The sequence below is a fragment of the Hemitrygon akajei genome, chromosome 9, assembly GCF_048418815.1.
Source record: "Hemitrygon akajei chromosome 9, sHemAka1.3, whole genome shotgun sequence".
Classification (NCBI taxonomy): domain Eukaryota; kingdom Metazoa; phylum Chordata; class Chondrichthyes; order Myliobatiformes; family Dasyatidae; genus Hemitrygon; species Hemitrygon akajei.
In genome coordinates, this window is record NC_133132.1 from 29,222,344 (window position 1) to 29,247,622 (window position 25,279).

Here is a 25,279-nt window from a genome sequence, read left to right on the forward strand (position 1 = left end):
AGTATTTCATTGCCACAGATGTAGTCAATTTAATGTCCATTTGAGCGCAGAATGGACGGGAGGGCTGGCTGGCTAGGGCTTGCTTTTTTCCTGGCACGGACTCCTGCCCGCACGCCTGCATGAAACGTACAACCCTGAGATTCGTTTTCTTACACATGCGCAGTAAATCCAAGGAACTCAGTAGAATCAGTGAAAGACTGCACCCAGTAGGACGGACGGACAACCAAAGTGCAAAAGACAACAATCTATGCAAATACAAAAAAGAAAAACATATTAATAAATAAGCAATAAATATCAAGGCCATAAATGAAGTGTCCTTGAAAGTGAGTCCATCAGGATCACAAACTGAGGACTGTCCTATCTTTCTCCATAACCATTTTAAAGCTAATAGAATTGTGGTCATTCAACCCAAAGTACAGTCTGACTGACCTTTCAGTTGTTTACCCTCTCCCGTTCCCTTAGAGGTGGTCCGGTGTTGTGCCCTCTTCTCATAGTCCTCTACATATTGATTGAAGAAACCACCTTGAGCACATTTAATAAATGCTGCCCAGCCCATGCCCTTTGCACTATATCCACAGTCAATATCAGGGAAGCTAAAACCACCCACTTATACTGCCCTTTTATCCTTACAACTACCTGAAATCCTCTCTACACATCTGTTCTAATTCTTGCTGACTGTTGGCTTGACCCAATATGGTCCAGCCATCAAAGTGGCCACCCATTTCTTGTTTCTAAGTTCTACAGTAGGACTTCATTGGATGATTTTCCTCCAAGAAATATTCTCTTAAGTATTGTTATTTTCTCCTACATCAAGAAGGCACCTTCCCCCTTCTCTCGTACCTGTATCATGTCTGTATCCTGCAACATTGAGCTGACAGTCATGCCTCTCTCTCAACCATGTTTCTGTTAAGGCAATGATATCCCAGTCACGCAGAGTATTGAACTGACTCTTTAAAAGCATGCATCTAAGGGGAAAGCAAAAAACAAAATTAAATTTGTCAGTATCGTTCCTCTCTGATCTCCAGCAGTGGATTTCTGTGAATGTTCATTCTGATTCAATATTAGAGATCTCATCCCATTCCTTGATAATAAAGCAATAGAAAGTCCTGCAAGTTCTGCCAAGTTTTCCTGAAAATAGTCTAGATATCAGTCCCAAGCAACTACAAGATTTTTCAGAATGTCTCTAAGACATGTTAATTTGCCTGACTTTTAAAGCAGTTAACGTGGTTAATAATGTCCTGTCTTTTAGATAAAGCTACTGATTAAGCAGGATGACGACCTTGGTGTTCCTGCGTATGATGATATTTTCAGGGATGAAGAAGATGAGGATTCAGAGGACTCTGGAAACGAAAGTGAAGGCTCAGAGCCTTCAGGAAAACGCAAGCGTTTGGATGAGGTGAGCGGCTGCCGAGAATTGCAATATTCTGTATATATCAGGCAGCGGTGGTGCAATGTTGGGGTGAGAGGCGAAGGGTATAACGTAAAGCCAGGTTGTTGCCTCGCAGAGGGCTTAAGTTTGGCACTGCACTGAATCCATGATGGATATACCCTCAACAAAGTGATTAACATATCTCAACAATCCTTTCTGAGTGGCATTGTATCAGGACTGACTTAATTTTATCTGTCCCTGCTGAGTCAATTGCCAAGATTGATTGATGTCTAGAAATGCCTAGTTAAATTTCCAGAGTGACATGAAATAACCAGAAATTGGGCTTATTTCAGAAACTAGTAGGTGTCTGCTCCTGACCAGTGGTATAATTCTGAGAAGAATTCATACAGTTGAATTTCTGGACAGTTTTTATTTTGAAATATGATCTTATCACTTTCCTCAAAGCTTTGTTTAGAGAAGTATTCCACAATCTGGTACAGGATCATGTAGACGCATGGAATTCCAGACTTAATCTATGCCAATTAATCAATCCGATGGATAAGTTTATTCTGGAGCAGTCTTAAAGCTTAGTGAATGAGAAAGTAAATTAGCAAGTGTATTGGATGCTTTTTAATGACCATTGATAGAACTCGTATGCCTATGACTATTAGTGACAATCATTTTGTTTTTTCCTTGATGCCACTAACAGTTCAGTAACCTTTGACCTTTGATATTGAGTCTGACTTATAAGGAAAGATAATGAGTCAGTTTTTGAAAACTCTCAGTGCCTAACCGATATTATTGCACCAAGTCAGTACTTTGAGTAAAGAACATTGGAAAAAATAAACAATTGAATTTGAAACTTTGTTTCACTTATATTCATTTATAAAGATATTGTTTAGGAAAAAGTCCTACTTCACAATTTTCTTATGTTCTGCACACAGAAGCATGAAGAACATTGTTTTTGTTCTACTTTAATCTGTATTTGATAAACTTGAATCAAAGGGAGTTGAACTTTTCTGACTGACTTCATCTTATTTTTATTGCATTTATGCTTAGTGGAGAAAGTTACTATTAAGAGCAGTCCCAATTCTCAGCAGTATGGGTAATTATGTATCATGTTCTCCAGTTTATGTTGAGTGGATATCTTGCTGGGTTTGTTATTGCAGTTTTTATTTTAAAAAAAATAATACTGTTCCAGGCATCCATGGAGAGGAGAATTGATCGAAGACGTCATCGACGTGAATGGGAGGACCGCAGGTACAGGCTGTTGGAGTTGACTTCTATCAATGTTATAATTTCTGTTCTGTTCTTTATAAGTAGTATGCAAATTAAGCACAGGACAGCTTGTCCTTTTCTCTTTGTGGGGGGGGAAAGACTGATCAGCAGTGACAGAACAAAGACTGTCCTTTTGGTTCACTGCATCCATACCAACTGCTACATACCCATCTATACCGGATGGGGAAAGTTTCCTACTCTCTGTGCCCATCGTAATTTGGCATTCACCTTGCAGCATGCCCACAGTCACCTTAGCTCCTAGAAAACAAGCCCAGCCTATCCAAGTGTCTCCTTGTAACTGGAGTATTCCAGGCAATATCCTCCTCAATGTACCTTTTTATTGTGTACTCCTAACTGGAGTAACAGTGCTTTCTTTTGTCTTTTTCCCTTTGTTTTTATATTTGACTCATTTTCATGCTGGTTGCTTGCTGCTGCACAGAGATACAATCCTTCACATATCAATGAGCAGAGGGTACCTATAAATTTCATCTCTTTAACAGCATTTTATGAAATATTTCCCTCTTCTCATCAAATATTTCAAGTTCTCTCCCCTTTTGTGGATTGTACACATTTTTAAAAAGAAAATCTCCATTCGTTTTCCAGGATTGTAATTTTACTTTACAACAATTCCCTCAACATCTATTCAACAAAGTTACTCCTTACCTTAGTAACACAGCAGATGTTTATAATAGTATATTAAATGTAAAACGTCCCAAACTACTTAACAGCGCAGTGTCAGTGTGTGTGTTATATAGTCTAAATCCACATTGCCCAATGCACCTTAACTGATCTGAGCCCTCATCAGCTACTGCTGAAATCCTCATCCATGCCTTTGCTAAAGATAGATGGGCAATTCCAATATGCTCCTAAAAGATCTACAAATTTTCAACTTCACATAATTGTGCTAATCTAAATCTGTAGTTAAAGAGAGAGTTTGTAAGTGGCATCTTAAGGTGAAACTATGATGATCAGTGTTGCAACAGAGTTCAGCACTGGAGGATCACAGACATCTAAGTGGCTTTTTGGACGAGAAGATTTTCAGTGCAGGAATGGAGAAGACTGTGAGGATTTGCATAAAGATTTTAATGTGACTATTTCTTGACTGAGTTCAGTGAGCTAGGGTGTGATGGGTAAGTGAGACTTGGAATAATTAAAAGCTAAGGCAGCTGAATTGTACAAGAATGTTTTTTGTAAATTTGAAAACCAAAGCTGATCAGAGAGCATTGGTTTAGATGTGGTAAAAGCATGAATAATGATTTCAGCAACTGAGTTGGTTGGGATGAGTGCAGGGTGATGCTATGTTACGCAGAAGGAAGTGGACATTCTTGGTAATGGAGTAATTGTGGTCAGAAGCTCACGGGTCAATTCAGCAGCGAAGGGTGTGAACCTGCAGGTGCTTGCTAAGAATGGAAGGAAAAGCTAGCAAAGCAAGCTTGTTACAGGAAGCAAACCTAAAGACCTCAGACCTCTGGATACTGGAAGAGATCATGTTTGTAGACATGGGTGATTGCCTACCTTCAGACATTACATGTATTTTACAAACTAAATGGCAAGTAAAGTTTTATTAGGGCGAGAGAGGAAATTGTCCAAAAGGTGACCACGTGGGCATACTCTGGGTGCTCCGGTTTCCTTCCACAGTCCAAAGATGTACAGGTTGGTGGGTTAATTGCCCGTGGTAAATTGTCCTGTGATTGTGCAAGGGTCAAATAGGTGGGATGCTGGTTGGTGTGGCACCAGGTGCCTGTTCCATGCTGAATCTTTAAAGAAATTTTCAAATTAATTTTGCTGTGCAATATTTATTTATTAATTTTTTCATTATTCTTTTCTGTATGAAATGAATGTGAGATTGTAGCACAGCAGTTCCCAACCTTAAGTTGACAGACTTAATGATATTGCTCCAAGTCATAGAAAAGGCTGGGAACCCCTGTTGTATCAGAATACTAACAATCCATCTGTTCTTTTGCAGGCGAGAGATCTTATTTGAATATGAACAATATGAATACCATGGGACTTCAGTACGTATTAAAAATCATTATGTGAATGTAAAGGTGCTGTTTAACTATATTTTTTTAAAAATTAAGTTTGGTGAAAATTTATGCCATTCATTGTCATTCCAGGTTATTTTGTGCCTCCTAAGGGTGATGCAAACAGCATCAATCAATGACCTCAGGGGAATTGGATATGCACTCGATAGACTAACATACTATGCTATGGGGAAAGAGCGGGAGAATGGGTTTGATGAAATCCCCTTCCTAGAAGCCAAAGTAGACGATGGTGGTTAGCGTGACACAATTATAGCTTGGAGATTCGGCATTCAGAGTTCAATGCTGATGTCCTCTGAAAGGAGTTTGTACTTCCTCCCTATGGAATGCTTGGGTTTCCTCCAGGTGCTGCGGTTTTCTCCCACAGTCCAAAGATGTACGGTTAGTAGGTTAATTGGGTGATTGTAAATTGCCTTGTGAATAGACTAGGGTTAAATTGGGGATTGCTGCTGGTGTGGCACAAAAGGCCTATTCTTCACTTTGTCAATTTTATTTATTCAGAGATATAGTAACTCCCAAAGCAGCCAGTTCCATGATAATTTTCTCTAAGAGAAAAAAGAGATAGTTTTCTCTAAGAGTAAACCTAGCAATTATAGGCCTGTCAGGTTGACGTCAGTGGTGGGTAAATTAATGGAAAGTATTCTTAGAGATGGTATATATAATTATCTGGATAGACAGGGTCTGATTAGGAACAGTCAACATGGATTTGTGCCTGGAAGGTCATGTTTGACAAATCTTATTGAATTTTTTGAAGAGGTTACGAGGAAAGTTGACGAGGGTAAAGCAGTGGATGTTGTCTATATGGACCAGTAAGGCCTTTGACAAGGTTCTGCATGGAAGGTTAGTTAGGAAGGTTCAATCGTTAAGTATTAATATTGAAGTAGTAAAATGGATTCAACAGTGGCTGGATGGGAGATGCCAGAGAGTAGTGGTGGATAACTGTTTGTCAGGTTGGAGGCCGGTGACTAGTGGTGTGCCTCAGGGATCTGTATTGGGTCCAATGTTGTTTGTCATGTACAGTAACGATCTGGATGATGGGGTGGTAAATTGGATTAGGAAGTATGCAGATGATACTAAGGTAGGTGACGTTGTGGATAATGAAGCAGGTTTTCAAAGTTTGCAGAGAGATTTAAGCCAGTTAGAAGAGTGGGCTGAACGATGGCAGATGGAGTTTAATGCTGATAAAGGTGAGGTACTACATTTTGGTAGGAATAATCCAAATAGGATATACATGGTAAATGGTAGGGCATTGAAGAATGCAGTAGAACAGAGTGATCTAGGAATAATGGTGCATAGTTCCCTGAAGGTGGAATCTCATGTGTTGGGTAGTGAAGAAAGCTTTTGGTATGCTGGCCTTTATAAATCAGAGCATTGAGTATAGGAGTTGGGATGTAATGTTAAAATTGTACAAGGCATTGGTAAGGCTGAATTTGGAGTATTGTGTACAGTTTTGGTCACTGAATTATAGGAAAGATGTCAACAAAATAGGGAGTACAGAGAAGATTTACTAGAATGTTACCTGGGTTTCAGCACCTAAGTTACAGGGAAAGGTTGAACAAGTTAGGTCTTTATTCTTTGGAGCATAGAAGGTTGATGGGGGGACTTGATAGAGGTATTTAAAATTATGAGGAGGATAGGTAGAGTTGACATTGATAGGCTTTTTCCATTGAGAGTAGGGGAGATTCAAACGAGGACATGAGTTGAGAGTTAGGGGGCAAAACACGAGGGGGAATTTCTTTACTCAGAGTGGTAGCTGTGTGGAACGAGCTTCCAGTAGAAGTGGTAGAGGCAGGTTCGGTTGTCATTTAAAGTAAAATTGGATAGGTATATGGACAGGAAAGGAATGGAGGGTTATGGGCTGAGTGCGGGCTAATGGGACTAGGTGAGAGTAAGCGTTCGGCACGGACTAGAAGGGCCGAGATGGTCTGTTTATGTGCTGTAATTGTTATATGGTTATATATGGTTTCGATAGTGAACATTCCTTTTCAGAGAAAGGAATCCTTGTGTCTGTCTTTCACGGGGAAATTTGACAATTTATGTGGGTCAAATCTCATTGTGATGTTACTCAACTGTCATGAATATGTACTGTACTTGCTTAATCTGGTTTGTATATGGCTGCAGACCCATAATGTGGCATGTTGAAACTTGAAACTTTCCTGTGGCAGTCATTAAAATATCTACGCGGTGTAATTCCACCAGTCCTACAGTAACAGATATACTGACAGTTAATTTAACCAAAACACTTGCATCACACTATTTTCCCTTTAAAAGAAGGGGGAAAAACAATCTTATGAATGTATTCATGCCAAGATTTTGTACACATTATAATCATGAGATTAAGTCAATGAAGATTTCATAATCTTCTGAGAACTTATTGCCTGTGTCTCAACTTCCTCTCGTTCTACAGAGATTAGTCCTTCAACTTTCATTTCTGATCATTGTCAAGTTCATATCCACTGCCAAATACCCTTATTCCTTTTGGACATTGTGGTGGAATGTGTATTGAATGCGTTCCATATCCTCTGTCAGGAAGCTAATGCTCCTCTTTATTGTGTGTTCCTGGAACCTCATTATAATTTTTTAACCTCTGCTTTCCTTTCAAATACCTCTCCTTTTGATTTCACTTTTCATCAAAGCACCTCAAAATCTGTTCTACTATACCTAAGCTATTGTAAACAGCGGACGGCTCCAGTTACTATATCAAACTCTGTTTATATGAAGTGTTGTACCCGTTCATGTACACCTAATAGAGCTACGCAATCTTCTTCCAACTTGTTCAATCTGATTTTCAAGTTTCAAGATCAGCAACATTTCAGAGGAAGCCAGACATTTGGATAGAAATTCTGTATGTTTTGATGCAATGCTTTTAGTTATGAATGGTGCTGATACTGCTTTAAAAGTTCTGTATGAACAGAGTAGGATTGGTTGTGTACTTTGAGCAACTCTAAGTATTCTCAGCCTCTATAAACATATTCCTCCCGCATGCATCAGCTACAGAATTCACTGCTGCATTTTGTCAGAGTAACTTTGGCACTAGCCAGACCTACATTTCGAAACATCTGGAAACTCCAAAACAGGAGACATAACCATTTGTGGGTTCTTCGCTCATTTGTACTATTCAGGGTGTGGAAATTCCTTTTTTAGTATATTTAGATTCTACAATTTCTTCCCTTACAACACCAAGATATTTTTGTATGCTACTCATAAATTTTTGCTTGCTAGCAATGTGTAGATCCTTGAAATAACTTTTTAAATACAGGGAAACGTGCTGCATTTTTTGCTCTTATTTTAATAAAAGAAATCTTTCACTTTTCAGCGGGTTATGGCAAAGTTCTATTCTGTATTATCAGGATTTTGGCAACAATCTTGCTTGCCTGGAGGAACTGAATTTTTCTTTTGCTCTTCAGTGTGAGCAGAAGAATGTGCAGTCCACATCGTGCTACTTGTTCTTTGTGAGGCGTACAGCTTTGAGGCTGTACATCTACTCATGCATATTCTTCGAAGTCTTTCACGGAGAGAATGATGATGTGTGTGTTGTAATCCAGCCCTTTCCACTTGAAGATGATATATTTGGGATGATTCATAAAAACACTTAGCTTAGATAAATGGACAGATCCATTCAAAGGATTTTTGTGGTTTTTGGAAAGTTCATCTCTTTCAAAAACGCTTTGAGAAAGTAGTGGTTGTACTGTATGTGGTCTAGGCAAAGCACGATGCATTAATCCTTTATCCTCCGAATGACATCTTTTGAATTCTTGACCTGTTCTACAAACTTTAAATTGTTATGTTTTGAGAATGCCAAAGGTAACAGGACAAGCATATTTATACTTTTTTGTATCCATTTTCCTTTCATTCCTTGGATCTAGTCACAATCTGTTCAGTCACCATGAGGATTCTTAGCATGATACAGTCTGATAACCAAACACAGGACTAAATTGTTCCTTTATCCTTTTATTGACCTACAGCACAGGCCATAAATGAGAAAGTAAATTCTTTACAGTTTCTGGAGAGGTGATCATTTTCAAATGCTTGATGGGCATGGCTAACCATTCTTGCCCTTGCTCTTCACTGTTCACGGCTACTAAATTCTCAACATTTACTCAAAGCATCTGGGGGAAAAAAACATTAATTGAGCTACTTCATTGTATTTCTTGGGAGATAAAGAGCTGTTTTGAAACTGTGTAATATGTGTAACAAAGAAATAAAATTATTGTAAATTACAAAATAGAAGAATAAGGGCAGCATTCATGGGCCATTCAGTAATCTGAAGAGAGGGGAAATGAGAGGTTGAAGATGTCCTGGAACACTCGCGCCAGTTGATCCGTACAGGTTTTCTGTACCCAGTGCACTGTTGGAACCTGATGGCATGCAAATTAATTTTGAAAATCAGCGGGGAAAAAAACCTATGAGCTGATGAGCACTGCTTACCCACTTCATAATCTTTGCCTTCAAGAAAATGTGATCCTTTTAATGAATTTTTAAAAAGTTGTATGGAAAGTTTCCCTGAATCAAGTTTGCGTATGGGCATGATTTCCTGCTATCTTAGATTCCAGTCCGTGACAGACAGGAAACATTTCCTCTAAGTGTAATGCTATATCTCTTCAGTCTAGCACACTCAAATGGATTGTTTGCCTCTAGCTTTTCTCATTTTTTGGAATCTCTTTTCTCTGAGGTATACATTTCCAATTCTCTGAAACAAACTATTTAAACTTTTTCATTGTACTTTATCTTCCCTTGTCAATGTAGTGGACCCTGAATAGTCAGCCTCATTTGCCTGCACCAATGTTTTCCAGTATCAGCTAGTATTCCAAGTCTGGCATCAGAATTCTGGGGCTCTCCATTGACATTTTAGCACAGAGCTTTTGTATTCTTGTATCACCCCAAACTGCTTTCAAAGTCTGTGAATAGCCTCTGAAGTGCAGTCATTGTTACAAAAGTGATGGACAATTTTGCACACAGCAAGGTCACAAAGCACAGTTGGATTGTGGCTGACCAGCTGAGCACTGGAAGCTTCCTATTCTTTTAACATGACTTAATGTCTTAACTGAAACATGATAGCTCTGACAATATGGCTGTCCTGCATATTGGGGAAAATGTTACCCTGAAGTAAGAACTCTGATTCTGGAATAAGGATTGCAACCACATACTGAGTTTACACAGCAGTATAAATATTCAGCCAGGCTAATGTTCCAGAGCCTACTTGATTGTTGGAAATAGCAACTTTTGAAAGAGACGTTACACCAAGGTCTTGTCTCAGTTCAGTTGAGTACAAAAATATGCCAATGATCTATTTATAAATTAAACACTGCTCTCAATGCCAATTTATGGCAGTATGTTGACATAATTGTTACTAATGCATACTGGGGCAGTATGTAGGGTTGTTAGTGTAATGCCTTACACCAGCAATCAGAAGATCAGCATTCATTTCTTGCCCGTCTAAGGAATTCGCACGGGTTTCCTCTGAGTGTTCGGGTTTCCTCCCACAGTTTCTAAGAAGGCATATGGATTAGGGTTAGTCAATTGTGCGCATGCTATGAATATGGCAAAACTTGTGGGACGCTCCCAGCATACTTGCTGTTGCTAAAATAGCATATTTTACTGAATGTTTCAATGTTCATGTGACAAAGACAATCTTATTTTAAACCTTAATCTTGCTCTACATTTATAAAATCCTGCAGTTAATTTATGATGCTTCAGGTACCAGTTGCTGAATAAATACAAGATTGACACTTGTTATAATAGCATTGGGGCCTGTGCCTGATTTTTATAGTTGTAGTCTTTTGGGTTTGATTGGTGACATTATCAAACATAATGAGCATCCAAAGGAAGTACTTTTATCAATATGTCTATGTTAATGGTCTTTACATGTCTCTGAATGTTGGAGACATTATACATTTTTTTAAAAAACAATTGAGCTCCAAAGACCAAATCTGCTCCCAGGTCTGTTGTGTTAAAGCACATTTGCACTTCAGGCAGGGCATGTACATGTTATCCTGGCTGAGTTGCCATTTGGGATCTCACCTCTGGACTACAGCAAGCTCAGCCCTCGTGCCCAGCAACACCATGGGTGCTGGTACCTTTCAGTGGGCTTGCTCTCACATGCTCTAGAGCAATATATCGAACTATACTGTTCCCTCCTTAACTGAAAATGTTAACCTTGCATTTCGCAGCAAAAATGGTATAATTAAAATGTAAAAATGTTTTGAAGTTCATGTCAGATTCCTGTTGGCCTATATGAAGGCTGCCAGTACATCCTGTGCAGGATTAGGGTATTAGTGACTTGTGTTTCTGCATTTAACTGCACGTGTTGCTATCAATTTTACACAAAAATGTCAACAAACCTGACTTGCATTGTTAATACAACTACAATTTACAGACCAATGAGTTTATAAATTCCAAAGACAGCTGGAAACTGATAACATGCGATTTGATTGAAAAGCATCTGAAGCATCTATATTTGGAAAAAGTTTAAAATACTGAACAGTGGCGGAAGTCCTTGATTAATATAAATGACCAGAGCTGATCAATTAATAATCCTGTTATTTACCTGCAGTCTGCCATGGTAATATTTGAACTGGCCTGGATCATGTCAAAGGACTCGAATGACATGTTGTGGTAAGCAATTCCTTCATCATTATAGAAAATTATCTGTCATTAATGCTTGTTTGCTTGATCATACGTTGTTACAGTTTTTGCAGTTTACAGTATTTTACTGCTTGAAGTAATGTTTTGTAACGTTTTGCTTATCTCCTTTCCAGGTGGGCTATTGTTGGTTTGACCGACCAATGGGTTCATGACAAAATCACACAGTAAGTGTTCAGAAATGCTAATGCACTGTTTTACTGTCCAGTGTTAATGGGAAGGACTCCTAGATGAAGCTTGTTGTTAATTAGATGCAAGGTATCATGCACTAGCATGAGGAATTTCTTCAGCCAGAGGGTGTTTTATCTGGAATTAATTGTCGCTGACAGCTGTGGAGGCTAAGACATCGGGTATATTTAAAGTGGAGGTAGATAGATTCTTGATTATTAAGGGTTTCAAAGATTATGGGCAGAATGCAGGAGAATGGGGTTGAGGGGGAAAGTAAAATTAGTGTGGTCTTGGGAAGCTTTTTTTAAAAAAAACAACAGAAGGCAACTTAAAGTCATGAAGAAGGAAAAGATGAAATATGGAGGTAAGCTAACTAGTAATATTAAAGAGGATACCAAAAGTTTCTTCAGATATGTAAAGTTTAAGAGGTGAGAGTAGATATCAGGCCACTGGAAAATGATGCTGGAGAGGTAGTAATGGGGGGCCAAAAAAAATGGACAAATTGAATAAGTATTTTCCATCAGTCTTCACTGTAGAAGACACTAGCAGTATGCTAGAAGTTCGAGAATGTCAAGGGGCAGATTCAGATTCAGTTTATTGTCATTTAGAAACCACAAATGCAATGCAGTTTAAAAAATGAGACAACGTTCCCCCAGAATGATATCACAAAAGCAAATGACAAAACAGACTACACCAGAAAATCCACGTGACGTTTGGCAATCCCCAATCCAGAGTCTGGAGAGGCTGCTGCGTATTAATATCGCACTACCATCTAGCGCGTTCCCCGGAAAGGAGCTCCAAATCCACTAGACAAAAACAAGACCAAAAACTAAAGCTACAAGACCTGCACAAAACCACATAATTACAACATATAGTTACAACAGTGCAAACAATAGCATAATTGATAAAAAAAAAAAGACTATGGGCACAGTAAAAATAGTCCAAGATGTTAAAGGACTGTAAGTTCAAAAGAAATCACCACAGTTTCCACAAGTCCCCAGGGTCCCAACAGACTCGCCATCCTACGCCGGCGGCAGAAGGGAGTACCCCCGCTATGGACTTCCGACTCAGCCTCGCAGACACAGCACACAATGGAAGCTCTGTCGAAACCAGCCTCGCAGACGCAGCACACACCGAAAGCGACCCGAGTCCGTCGAAAGGACTCCGAGTCCGTCAAACCTCTGAGCCGACGACAATCCCCTCCGGCACAGCTTCTCTGAGCTCCATCTTCTGCCAAGCGTATTAAGACGGCCCCGCCAACGGCCATCGGCAATGCGACCCCGAGGACTGGGGGCCTGTTCTTCCCAGCAGAGACCCGGACCTCACAGCAGCAGCAATGAAGAAGGTCTTCCTGGAATTTCCTGATGTTTCTCCGTGCTTCCGTGTCCGTTTTCAATCAATTATGATTGCGCACGCCACCCCACTTCACAAATAACGGATGATCAGTTCCGGAGTGGCCGCTGCAAGTTGCGTCGTGCCGCCATCTTGGATCACTTGCAAGATGTGAGTGAAGTTGCCATTACTAGGGAGAAAGTACTTCAGAAACTGAAAGATCTGAAGGTAGATAAGTCACTTGGACCTGATGTTCCTCACCTCAGGGATCTAAAGGAGGTGGTTGAAGAGTTTGTGGGGGCATTAGTAATGATCTCCCAAGAATCAATTGATTCTGGCATGGCTCCGGAGAACTGAAAAATTACAAATGTCGCTCCGCTCTTCTGGAAAGGAGAGAGGCAGAAGAAAGGAAATTATAGCCAGTTAGCTTGGGGAGATGTTAGAGTCGATTGTTAAGATGTGTTTTTGGTGTACTTGGAGGCACATGTTAAAATAGGCCAAAGTCACCGTGGTTTCCTAAAGGGGGAATTTAAAGAACAATTAACTTCAAGAGCTTCAATGATTTATCCTTCATTTTAATACATTTTAGATACTGTAGGCATTTCTAGGAATATCAAAGCCAGTTTACATTTACCCCTAAAAAAACCTCAAGAGCTCTGCCATCAACTTCTCTCCTGTCAGTGATATTGGGCCAATTCAGAATGGGAGCTTAGTAGTCAGCAACCAGACACATTGGTGGCTGCTCCCTGTCCGGACTGATGGGTACACAAGTCAGCTCCATTGTCCCTCTGCACCTAGGGCTGAGGAATGCAGGCAGACTGGTATCACCATGATTTGACCTAAAGAGGAGGCTAATATTTGTACTCTAACCATTCAAATCATCTGTTAATTCATCACTCCCTAATTACTAGTTCTGTCCAGCTTTAAAAGATTTTAAGAATTCCACATTCTTTTGATGAAGGCTTCTTGCTCACTCCTTTACTGAAATTTGTTGCTTTCAAAATTCGTTTGACAGCTCTGGGTTTGCACTTGCTGGAATTGAGAAAAATGAGGGGGATCTCACTGAAACCTATCAAATATTGAAAGGCTGTTGAAAGTTGACATTGACAGATGTTTCCAATAGTAGGGGGGTCCTAAGACCAGAGGACACAGCTTTAATAGAAGGATGACCCTTTAAAAAGAAATGAGGAATTTCTTTAGCTTGAGGGTGGTGAATCTGTGTAATTTATTGCCACAAACAGTTGTGGAGGCCAAATCATTGGGTGTATTTAAAGTAGAAGTTTATAGGTTCTTGTTTAGTAAGAGCGCCAAGCATTAAGAAGAGAAGGCAGAAAAATGGGCTGGAGAGGGATAATATATCAACCTTGGTCGGATGGTGAAGTGGATTAAAGGCTGAATGGCCTTATTCTGCTTCAGTGTGCCGTGTGGTCTGTTTATAGTTCTTGGTGATCACAGGATGATACTTAATTACAACTATGATTTGTTCTGCAGCATGAAGTATGTGACAGATGTTGGCATTGTGCAGCGTCATGTCTCGAGGCACAATCATCGTAATGAAGATGAGGAGAACACTCTCTCCATTGATTGCATGAGAATTTCTTTTGACTTTGAGTATCCTTTAATCAGAGAATACAGTAAAGCAAACCTACTTCTGCTCCGCATAACCAAAGTTAGATTTTCATATCTGGAATCAACTCGTCTTCAGTGTATTTGGAAAAAATAAATGAGATTGCATGTAATGACTCAGCATTTCTGGCCTAGTGGAAAGCTCAAATCATGGCTGCAAAGCTGGCTTTTTTTTTAAAGCAAGTAGTAAGAAACATTATTATCTCTGTGCAGATTAGACTCTGTATTGACATAGAGATTTTGATAAGTTTTCTTCCTTAGGAGGGGCCAACTTGTAGGTTACCTTTTGCTGATCCAGGAGGTGCCGCAGAATATACATAAGGGGAATAAAGTGACCAAATAAGCCCAGAAACAGTAGCTACTTCATTATTATTATTTACTGATATGGAAGAGATTTATTTTGTATAGCTTCTTAACTGTTACTAGTCATGTTAAAATTAACTAAAAGTTAGGAGTATTGTTTTTCTTTTTCTTTTTGTAAATATGAATGCTTTTTGTTTCTTTAACCACAAGCCTTGTTTAGTCTACGCCTTGCTCTGTACCACCACTGGTCATTGTACGAGAGCATGTGTAACTCTAGCTACACCTATGCCAATCTCAAGCTGTGGTCCATACAGGGTTTGAAGAAACTTCAGGAATTCCTAGCAGAAATGGGGTATGTGAACTCTTTCATGTTCCACCTTGTAATACAAAGCATAATTTTTAAATGAGCTGCTGCATAAGTTCAAATTACAATAAAACTCTGATAATTGATAACTCTGCTGGTATCATTCTTGATAATCCACAAATGTTCCAGTTTCTTTTGTCTTCTTGCATTACACGGTAACTTAAAGGGCAACAATACAATGACTCTGGACCATAATTCCAGCTGCAGACTCGCCGTGTTCCTGATCTTCAGTATTCTGGATGTGACCATACATCCCCTTGTACTTAACCCTTGCTGCACACACTGAACAATGCTGAACTGTCATAATTTCCGAGCAATCGGAGGCTGGATGATCTAATTTTTGCTCTGCAGAGCTCCCTGGGTTACAGAGGACCTGACTTGTAGAAATTGGACTTTATGCAATAATATAATTAATGGGTGCTTCTGACTTTTAAAAATATTCAGCTTATGGACGCCTTTGGTAATCTGGGAACTGTCTGTACTTGGGCACAGATGTATTCAGCTGAGAGATATCCTACCTTACAACTTGTAATAAAATATGTCCAGGATAACTTTTTTAAAATTATTTTAATTTTAAGCATATTTCTCTTTGATACATATGATATTTCATTCCTAAGGTAAAGACTTTCTGGATTGTATCAGTTTTCACAATGCTTTGTCTTGTTGATCTTTCGAGAATTCCACTTTGTTCTCCCTTTTCCACCTCCTTAGATTAGCCAGCTTTACTTGTAATATGGTTTTAAATCCTCTTGAGTTGCATCCTATTTGAGTTCAACATTAGGACATCACCCTTTCTGTGTCACTGGTATTATGAAGGATCATTGATGTGGTAACTCCATTTCACCATCTTTGCAGATTCTGCCTTGACTGCAGAGTATTTCCAGCACTTTATGTTTTTAACTTGCAATACGGAGGTTGCAATCAGGAATCCGGCTTCTGTTACCCCTCTGCTAATCTGGATGATAGAAAGCCTAGTTTGTATGAATCAAGTACTGCCTAGTTGATGTTACTGTATAGGAGTAAACAATGTGTTACTTACGCCACGTAACCTTTGAATCTTGTGCCCCTTGTGTAATTAATGATGTTGGATTATTCTGTAAAATCTGACTATCTGTTTCCCACTTACATTGCAGACTCCCACTGAACCAGGTTAGACAGAAGTTTAACTCGATGGACATCGCACTGAAGGATAATTTACGAGAAATGATTGAGGAGTCTGCTAATAAGTTTGGGTAAGCAACAAAATCTCAAAATTGCAGTTGTATAGAAGCTACAGTAATTCAAATTTGACTAAATAGTGTGTGGGAATTGTTGCATGTGTATGAGAGGGCAACTAACTACACAATGCAGATCCTCCAAAGAACATTGGAATCGCATTCGGAATGAGATGGGGACACGTAGAGTTGCAAGTAATAGTGACAGCATTGAGGAGAAAGAGGGATTTGTGAAGTATCACCGAACTGCATACATGATCAGAAGCAGAAGTCCATCATAGTTCCAGCCAATGGTTATTGACCCACTTTTTCATGGCTCTTATTGTCAAATTTGTTGGATTGCACAATACAGATAGCATCTTTCAAACTCTATTCCTGTGGGTATGTGTATCATAAGAAAATCTGGTACCTGTTCCCATGAGAACACCACTGTTGCCCAGGAAAAGGTGGGAGAGAAGATCCTGCCTGAATCCCTGTACTTCATTTATCGCACAGTTTGTCTTTTGCACACTGGTTGAACGCCCAAATTGGTGCAGACTTTCACTGATTCCATAATGCTTACTAATCGTTGAGTATGCCTGGAAGAAAATAATCTCAGGGTTGTATGCAATGACATGTATGTACTTTAATAATAAATTTACTTTGAAGGTATTCCAGCAATGCAGGTGATTTCCAGGATTTAGAGCCAGCAACAAAGTAACAGTAATAATTTTCCAAGCCCAGGATGTTGGAGGGGAACAGGCAGGCAGAGGTTTTCCTGTTGGTCTGCTGCTCTTATTCCCCTTGGTGATTTTTGTTTTGAAGCTACTGTTGAAGTAGCCTTGGTATGACACTACAGTCCTGTTTCTTGCAACCAAACACTGCCTGTTTGTTGCAAGTTTAAGATTTTGTTGGAGGACGGTTAAGAGGACTACTTTGTTCTGAAAGGAGATTCTTGTGGTTGCAAATGTTCGTTGAGAGAATGTCTTGTGGATGGAGTAAAGATTGAGGAATCAGGAGGAGTTGCTTGCTCACTTGCCGTTTTATTTATTATACTGGTCTGGTTGAGTTTCAGTTGAAATTTGTGCTGTCCTTTACTCTCACCATCCCAGGAAGATGGTAATAGCGTCTAATAATAAGGGTAGGTGTTAGGTTATCTATTATCTGGGAGGTAATCACTCAGTGCTTCCGATGCAATTGCAATATACCTGAATGGTCTTGTATGCATATGTGTGCACTACTTTGTTTTGGAGTTACTAATGGAATTGAACGTTGTGCAGAGGCTAGCATAAGGAAGGTCATTGACAAGGCAGCTGAAGATACTATTACAGTCCTGGTGCTAAAATTTGCTACCATCTTCCCGTTGGCTAGTATTACTCTGGGCAGTAAGGATTTTTCTGAATTTTTTCTTTTTTTTTTCCCATCCATTTACATCAACTTTATTGGGCTTGTTGGTACTGTGCTTTGCCAACCTCCAGGGAGAACTGGAGGATGTGATTTTAGATTAATTGATAGTACTTGACTCTTTTTAAAAAAAATAATAATAATAATGATAATATTCTTCATTGAACGACTTGAGCAAATGGTGTAAACTGATGACTAGGTGAGAGTTTTCCATCCTGCCCTTGCTGAAATGTTAAATTAGAGATCTGTTTGGATAGCGTGTGTATATGATTTTTTAAAATTCTTTGGCAAATTTTAGAGAGGGATGAGAAAAAGCAAAACTTTTGGTATTTTGCCCAACATTTCTCCTTAAATCACCTCCAGAAAGACGATAGATTATGTAGCTAGCTGCCTCAGTGCCATAGACCTGGCTTCAATCAGAACCCCAGGTGATGCATGTTTTCTTTGTGATGGGTTTCTGGGTGCTCCAGGTTTGTTCACATCCCAAAGATGTACAGGTCAGTAAGTTAATTGCCCCATGTAAATTCTCCCTTGTATATGTGTGTAGTAGAATGGGGGGGCACAATTGGGAGAGTGGTATAAAGATAAAAAAACTAAAGTGGGACAAGTGTAAATGTATGGTTAATGTTGGCGCGGACATGGTGAGCTGCAGGCTTGTTTCTGTGCTGTATGACTCAATTTGTTTACTGTGACAGATAGTGGGACTTGCAAATTAACTATATTTAGTATTATTGTCAAAAAGAATAATCAAAGGATAACAAAATGTCCTAAGAATGAATTCTAATTCCATAGATGCAAATTACTTTACTATGGATTATATATCTGTATTTCATCACAAGATTGAAGTGACCTCAATTATAGAAAACATAATGCTGGGTTAAAAACTGGTAATACTGTTGATCCTTTCCTCATATAACTGATGCCTCACTTCGACAAAAACCTGTAGACAACCTTCCCACAACAATCAATTCTGTATTAGCAAAATGAGAATACAACACCTTTTTAAGTTGTAGTGTTTAGTCTGGTAGCAGTTAATTTGATTTCTGCAGTTGGTAATTGCTGCTCTAAGATTTATTCTGTTTACTTTCAGGATGAAGGATATTCGAGTACAGACCTTCAGTGTGCACTTTGGGTTTAAAAACAAGTTTCTCGCCAGTGATATTGTTTATTCAGCAACCTCTCTGCTTGAGAACATTGAGATAGATGACGGGAACCAAAATTTTATTGAAGCTTTGGACAGTCTGTCCAGGTATGGCTTGCTTTTAACCACTGCTTCAGGGATCTAAGCTGTACTGTTGGTTTTTGGTTTGCCATAGGCTGCTTTAACTAAAAAATTTTGAAACGATGCAAAAATACACAAAACTTCTCTGCTGGCCGTCCATTTAATATCATTGGTTGTTAGCAACATACAAAGTTGGTCGTTGTGTTCCTGTACCAACTTAACAGTTGGTAAAGATCAAATGTCAGTAAGAATGCCCACCGTGTTTTCCACTGCGTTCCAATTATTGCTGGAAAGTGAAGTAGGTTATATATTCTTCTCCTAGTCTGTTTTATTCTTGATCTGCACTTTTAAATTGTTTATTTTATTTTTATTTTTATTTTTTCCTCTGATTTGAATTATCTTACTCAGAATAGGCAGAAGTCTGATTATACTTTTGGAAAAGTATTTTAAGTACTTTAAGCCCATTAGTGAGAGATCTGTACTTAAACAAAAATCCTTGCTGTCTAATTATTTATGTAGGCGGTGACATCAAACAATATGTACTTGAATTCTGTTGTATGTTGATTTCTAATTTTTGTTGGAAGAGCTGAATGTATTCACAGTACTGTACACAGTTGACAGCCCAGTCCATCCAGCAGCCAATGCTCCTTCCCTTTGACCTTGCCCACTAAAATTCTGGGAGCTGTTCAGGTGTTGCATATTCATGCCAGTGAGTAATGAATAGCGCTTTTCTCAAGCGGCAGAAGTATTGTTTTCACTGTTTCTACGACGGATCCTTTTGTTGACATTGAAGTTATGTATTAAATCAACTAATGTTATGTCAGCTCTTGTTATTAAAGGCCATTTAAAGGTTAGCTTTATTTATTACATGTACATCAAAATGTAGTGAAATACAGTCCAAGGATATGTTGGGGCAGCCCACAAATGTGGCCATGCTTCTGGCATCGGCATAGCTTGCCCACGGTTTACTAATCCACAAGTCTTTGGAATGTGGGAGGAAATCAGAGCACCCGGAGTAAACCCACACGATCGTGCGTGGAGGGAATGTGTGTACTCCTTACGGACACTGGTGGGAATTGAACCCCAAATGCTGACACAAAAAGGCACTGTGCTAACCGCAATGTGATTGCTCCCCTTGAATCCTCTTCACATGGGCAGTCACATGCCATTTCTTTAATGGGTGTTATGATTTTGTTTGGCTCAGCATCTCCAGTAAAGCAGAAAATGTAGCAGTGAGTTCACTTTTTGTCTTGTAGTGCCATATTTTATCCACTAGATGCTGTTCTTCCTAAAAGCTGATGCAACAGACGTGATCAGCGGGTTAATGTTGTGTGCTTCAAATGAAGTTAATAATTGGTTTAAGTTCAGGATCTGAACTATCGCCCAACTACCTTGGGGTGGTTCTTGTTATCAGAATGCACAGAATACGTGCATTTATGTTAGTAATGAAGGTGATGACTCTGTGGTCTCTCTTCCTTTGCTGACTGTTCTCTCTGCCTTTCTGCAGAAGTAATCTGGATAAACTACATCGAGGTCTGGAACTGGCCAAGCAGCAGCTCCGAGCTATTCATCAGACAGTCGCCAGCTGCATTTGTACCAGTCTTATCATCTCACATGGGCCCTTTCTTTATTGTTATTTGCAAGAGGTGAGGATCCACCTGCAAATAAGAAGAATAAAACTGGGGAGGTTGAATGAATTCAAAAGTGAATTTATTGTCGATGCATTTTAATGTAAGTGAAGAATCAAAGTCCACATCCTCAATGATTGAGTCATCCAGTACATGAACACAAAAGGCCCAAATGAAGTATTGAAATTGCCTTCAGCTGACAGTGCTGATTATTCAATTGTACCATCTCCCAGCAATCTCAGCATCCGATACGTGCGTCTGCCAGTTTACAATTGTGTAACTGAATACAGAGAACAAAACAAATGCTGAGGTCCTGACGTAACCCCAGCTGCAGTACCAAGGACCTATCCCATCTCAAACAAAGCCATTCCAGAGCAGTTTCCATCCTGTAATGCAGTGAAAAGAAAATGGTGTAAATGCTGAGTATGTCAGGCCTCGCTGGTCAGCCGCAAATGGTGTCAGTGGTTTAAGTTGAAGAGACTTTGTCGGTGTTGATCCTTCTAAAACTATAAGGAGGATGGGGGTGAGAGGCTGAGGGAGGGGTGTGGATAATTCTGACTGTAAAACAGTGAACAGCTGTAAACAAGATAGTTGGTCAGTGAGTAGATGGGAGAGAGCACAGATAAAAGAATGCAGGGGTTGTGAGATGCAGAATGAGAGAACAAATCAGGCCAGGAAAATCCTCCACACTCATATAACCATATAACAATTACAGCACGGAAACAGGCCATCTCGGCCCTTCTAGTCCGTGCTGAACGCTTACTCTCACCTAATCTCACTGACCCGCATTCAGCCCATAACCCTCCATTCCTTACCTGTCCATATACCTATCCAATTTTACTTTAAATGACAATACCGAACCTGCTTCTACCACTTCTACTGGAAGCTCATTCCACACAGCTACCACTCTCTGAGTAAAGAAATTCCCCCTCGTGTTACCCTTAAACTTTTGCCCCCTAACTCTCAACTCATGTCCACCTGTGTGAATCTCCCCTACTCTCAATGGAAAAAGCCTATCCACATCAACTCTATCTATTCCCCTCATAATTTTAAATACCTCTATCAAGTCCCTCCCTTAACCTTCTACGCTCCAAAGAATAAAGACCTAACTTGTTCAACCTTTCCCTGTAACTTTGGTGCTGAAACCCAAGTAACATTCTAGTAAATCTTCTCTGTAAATCTTTTTACTTGAGTAAAAAGGAAGGGAGTGGGGTAAAGTCACTGCACTAATATCCAGGGTAAAGTCAGTCCAGGCAAAGCAGCCATTCCCATGTACTTCCAATCTAGTGTATTTGCAATATGGTCTCCCCGACACAGGAGAAACCAAGTGCAGGTTGCCTGATCACTTTACAGAACATCTGTGTTCAATCTACTAGGGTAAGTGTAAGCTTCCAGTAGCCTGCCACTTTTATTCCTCATCGCACTCCCACTCCCCCCTATTGCTCCAAGCCCTGTACTGTTACAGTGAGGCCCAACATAAACCTGAGGACATGCTCCTCATTTTCCCTCTGGGCTAATTGCAGCATTCTGGGCTCAGTATTGAATCCAACAACTTCATGTAACTTGATTTCTTGCTCTGTATCAATTGTCTATCTGTAATATTTTCTTAATTTGCTTGTTTTTACCTTTTTGGGGAGTAGAAGTCATGCCAGCCTGGCGTGCTGGGCTTGCCTTCCTGCCTTGCATTTTACAATGGCATTTATGTTCTTGTCCTCCAGATGCTCCCATGCACTCACTGACCTGATAATCTTGTTTACAGCCTCTCCCCATTGTCAGCCTGTTTTCTCTATCTGAGAAAATTGCGCTTCCACCCCCACCCGCCCCCCCCCCCCCATTCCCACCTCTGCAGCTTTACAAGTTCTTTTGTCTACTTCACACTTCTGACAAAGGGTCTGCACCCTCGCCTAAGTACTTCTTGCATTTTCTGTTTTTAACATAGAGCAGTACAGCACAGGAACAATAACAGCATTCAGCCCTCAATGTTGTGCCACACTAGCTTAAAAAGTAAATAAACTCCAAAACATGAATCCCTCCTTTCTACACAATGTCCTTTTCCCTCACATTTATGTGCCGATCTAAATATATCTTCAAGGCCTCTAGTCCATTTGGCTCTACCACCACACCAGGCAGAGCAATCCAGGCATCCACCACTGAGTAAATAAATTACCCCTCTCATTCCCTTTAAAGCTGCCCTCTCACCTTCAATGCATTCCCTCTGGAATTAGGCATGTCTACCTTTTGAAGGGGGGAAAATCTTCTGGTCTACTCTATCTATGCCTCTCATAATTTTCTAAACCTCTATCAGGTCTTCCCTCAGCCTCAGCTGCTCAGAAGAAAACAACCCAGGTTTATCCAGCCCCTCGGGACAGCACGTGCCCTCTAAACCAGGTAGCATCCTGGTAAGCCTTTTCTGCACCCTCTCCAAAGCCTTTACAGTGGGATGACCAGAACTGTATGCAGTACTCCAGAAGTGGCCTAACCATAGTTTCATAAACTTGCAATATAGAACCATAGAACATTACAGCACAGAAACAGGCCTTTTGGCCCTTCTTGGCTGTGCCGAACCATTTTTCTGCCTAGTCCCACTGACCTGTACCTGGCCCATATCCCTCCATATACCTCTCATCCATGTACCTGTCCAAATTTTTCCTTAAATGTCAAAAGTGAGCCCATATTCACCACTTCATCTGGCAGCTCATTCCACACTCCCACCACTCTCTGCGTGAAGAAGCCCCCCCCAATGTTCCCTTTAAACTTTTCCCCCTTCACCCTTAACCCATGACTTCTGGGTTTTTTTCTCCCCTGGCCTCAGTGGAAAAAGCCTGCTTGCATTCACTCTATCTATACCCATCATAATTTTATACACCTCTATCAAATCACCCCTCATTCTGCTACACTCCAGGGAATAAAGTCCTAACCTATTCAACCTTTCTCTGTAACTCGGTTTCTCAAGTCCCGGCAACATCCTTGTAAACCTTCTCTGCACTCTTTCAACCTTATTAATATCCTTCCTGTAATTAGGTGACCAAAACTGCACACAATACTCCAACTTCGGTCTTGCCAATATCTTATACGACCTCACCATTATATTTCCAACTCTTATACTCAATACTTTGATTTATAAAGGCCAATGTACCAAAAGCTCTCTACAACCCTATCTACTTGTGACACCACTTTTCAGGAAAAATGTATCTGTACTCCCAGATCCCTCTGTTGTACTGCACTCCTCAGTGTCCTACCATTTACCTTGTATGCTCTACCTTGGTTTGACCTTCCGAAGCGCAATACCTCACACTTGTCCGCATTAAACTCCATCTGCCATTTTTCTGCCCATTCCTCCAACTGGTCCAAATCCCTCTGCAAGCTTTGAAAACCTTCACTTGCCACTACACCTCCAGTCTTTGTATCATCAGCAAATTTGCTGATCCAATTTACCATATTATCATCCAGATCATTGATATAGATGACAAATAACAATGAACCCAGCACTGATCCCTGTGACACGCCACTAGTCACCGGCCTCCACTCAGAGTAGCAATCCTCCACTACCACTCTCTGGCTTCTTCCATCAAGCCAATGTCTAATCCAATTTACTACCTCTCCATGTATACCTAGCGACTGAATGTTCCTTACTAACCTCCCATGCGGGACCTTGTCAAAGGCCTTACTGAAGTCCATGTATATAGTATATAATATAATCTCTTGACTTCTGAACTGTTGTTTTGGATTTACAGCCTCTGCATTTTTTTTAATTGGTCTTCACTATGATGTGGCACATTATCCAAGTGGACTTGGGTGTAAATGGATAGACCAAGTCTGCATTTCAAAGCACAACTAGATATGGGTATAACTTTCAGCCTTGCATCTGTTGCAACTTTTAGTGTCTGTTGGCACTAATTTAAAAGTGCAAATCATAAAGTAGTTATCAGCCTCAACATAAACTCATCTGCTCTAGTAAAGATAAAATGCAAGCGCAACAGGATAAATTAAAAGCACTCAACTAATGGATACCAAATAAACTTTTTTAAAGTGTTCCTCATTCAGATTCTTCAGGAACTAACCTCTTAAACTTGCTACTTGCTTTAAATTCCAGCTGTGCCCAGCAATAATAACCTAGGTGTTGGTTTCTATAATATACTATTTATAATCCAGAACTTAAAACAAAGAACTGTACAGCACAGGAATGAGCACTTCAGCCTCTGTCACACCTGTTAAAACAACCCAAATTTGCCCCACCTCCAGCTGTAGCATTTGCCCTCTAATCCAGGCAGCATCCTTAGAAATCTCTTCTGCACGCTCCCCAAAGTTTCGACATCCTCCCTATCATGGGGCATCCACAACCGTATGCATTACTCCAGATGCGGTCTAACTAGAGTTTTTTTTTTTGCAGCACCAAATCCTCCTGACCTTTGAACTCAGTGCCTCTACTGAGAAAGGCAAGCATGCCATATCGACCTGTGTAACCACTTTCAGGGAGCTGTGAACCTGGACCCCAAGATCCATCTGCCCATCAACACTGTTGAGGATCTTGGCCTTAATGCTATATTCTCTCTTTACATTTGACCTACCAAGGTACAACACTTCACATTTGGCCAGATTAAACACCATCTGTCCATATCTGCAACTGATCTATATCCTGCTGTATTCTTTGCCAGTCTTCTACATTATCCCCAGCACCACTAATTCTTGTATCATCTACAAACTTCCC

General features: G+C 40.1%; 1 protein-coding gene across 1 annotated transcript in view; it reads left to right on the forward strand.

The window, feature by feature from the left end:
* cdc45 (CDC45 cell division cycle 45 homolog (S. cerevisiae)) overlaps positions 1–25,279 on the forward strand; it is a 61,815-nt gene that overhangs the window by 20,682 nt on the left and 15,854 nt on the right. Inside the window, exons 5-14 of the mRNA XM_073055707.1 lie at positions 1,250–1,396; positions 2,571–2,629; positions 4,614–4,662; positions 11,243–11,304; positions 11,448–11,498; positions 14,323–14,442; positions 14,981–15,112; positions 16,258–16,356; positions 18,812–18,970; positions 20,451–20,589. Coding sequence (XP_072911808.1) covers positions 1,250–1,396; positions 2,571–2,629; positions 4,614–4,662; positions 11,243–11,304; positions 11,448–11,498; positions 14,323–14,442; positions 14,981–15,112; positions 16,258–16,356; positions 18,812–18,970; positions 20,451–20,589 — 1,017 coding nt within the window. The remainder of the gene's footprint in view (positions 1–1,249; positions 1,397–2,570; positions 2,630–4,613; positions 4,663–11,242; positions 11,305–11,447; positions 11,499–14,322; positions 14,443–14,980; positions 15,113–16,257; positions 16,357–18,811; positions 18,971–20,450; positions 20,590–25,279) is intronic.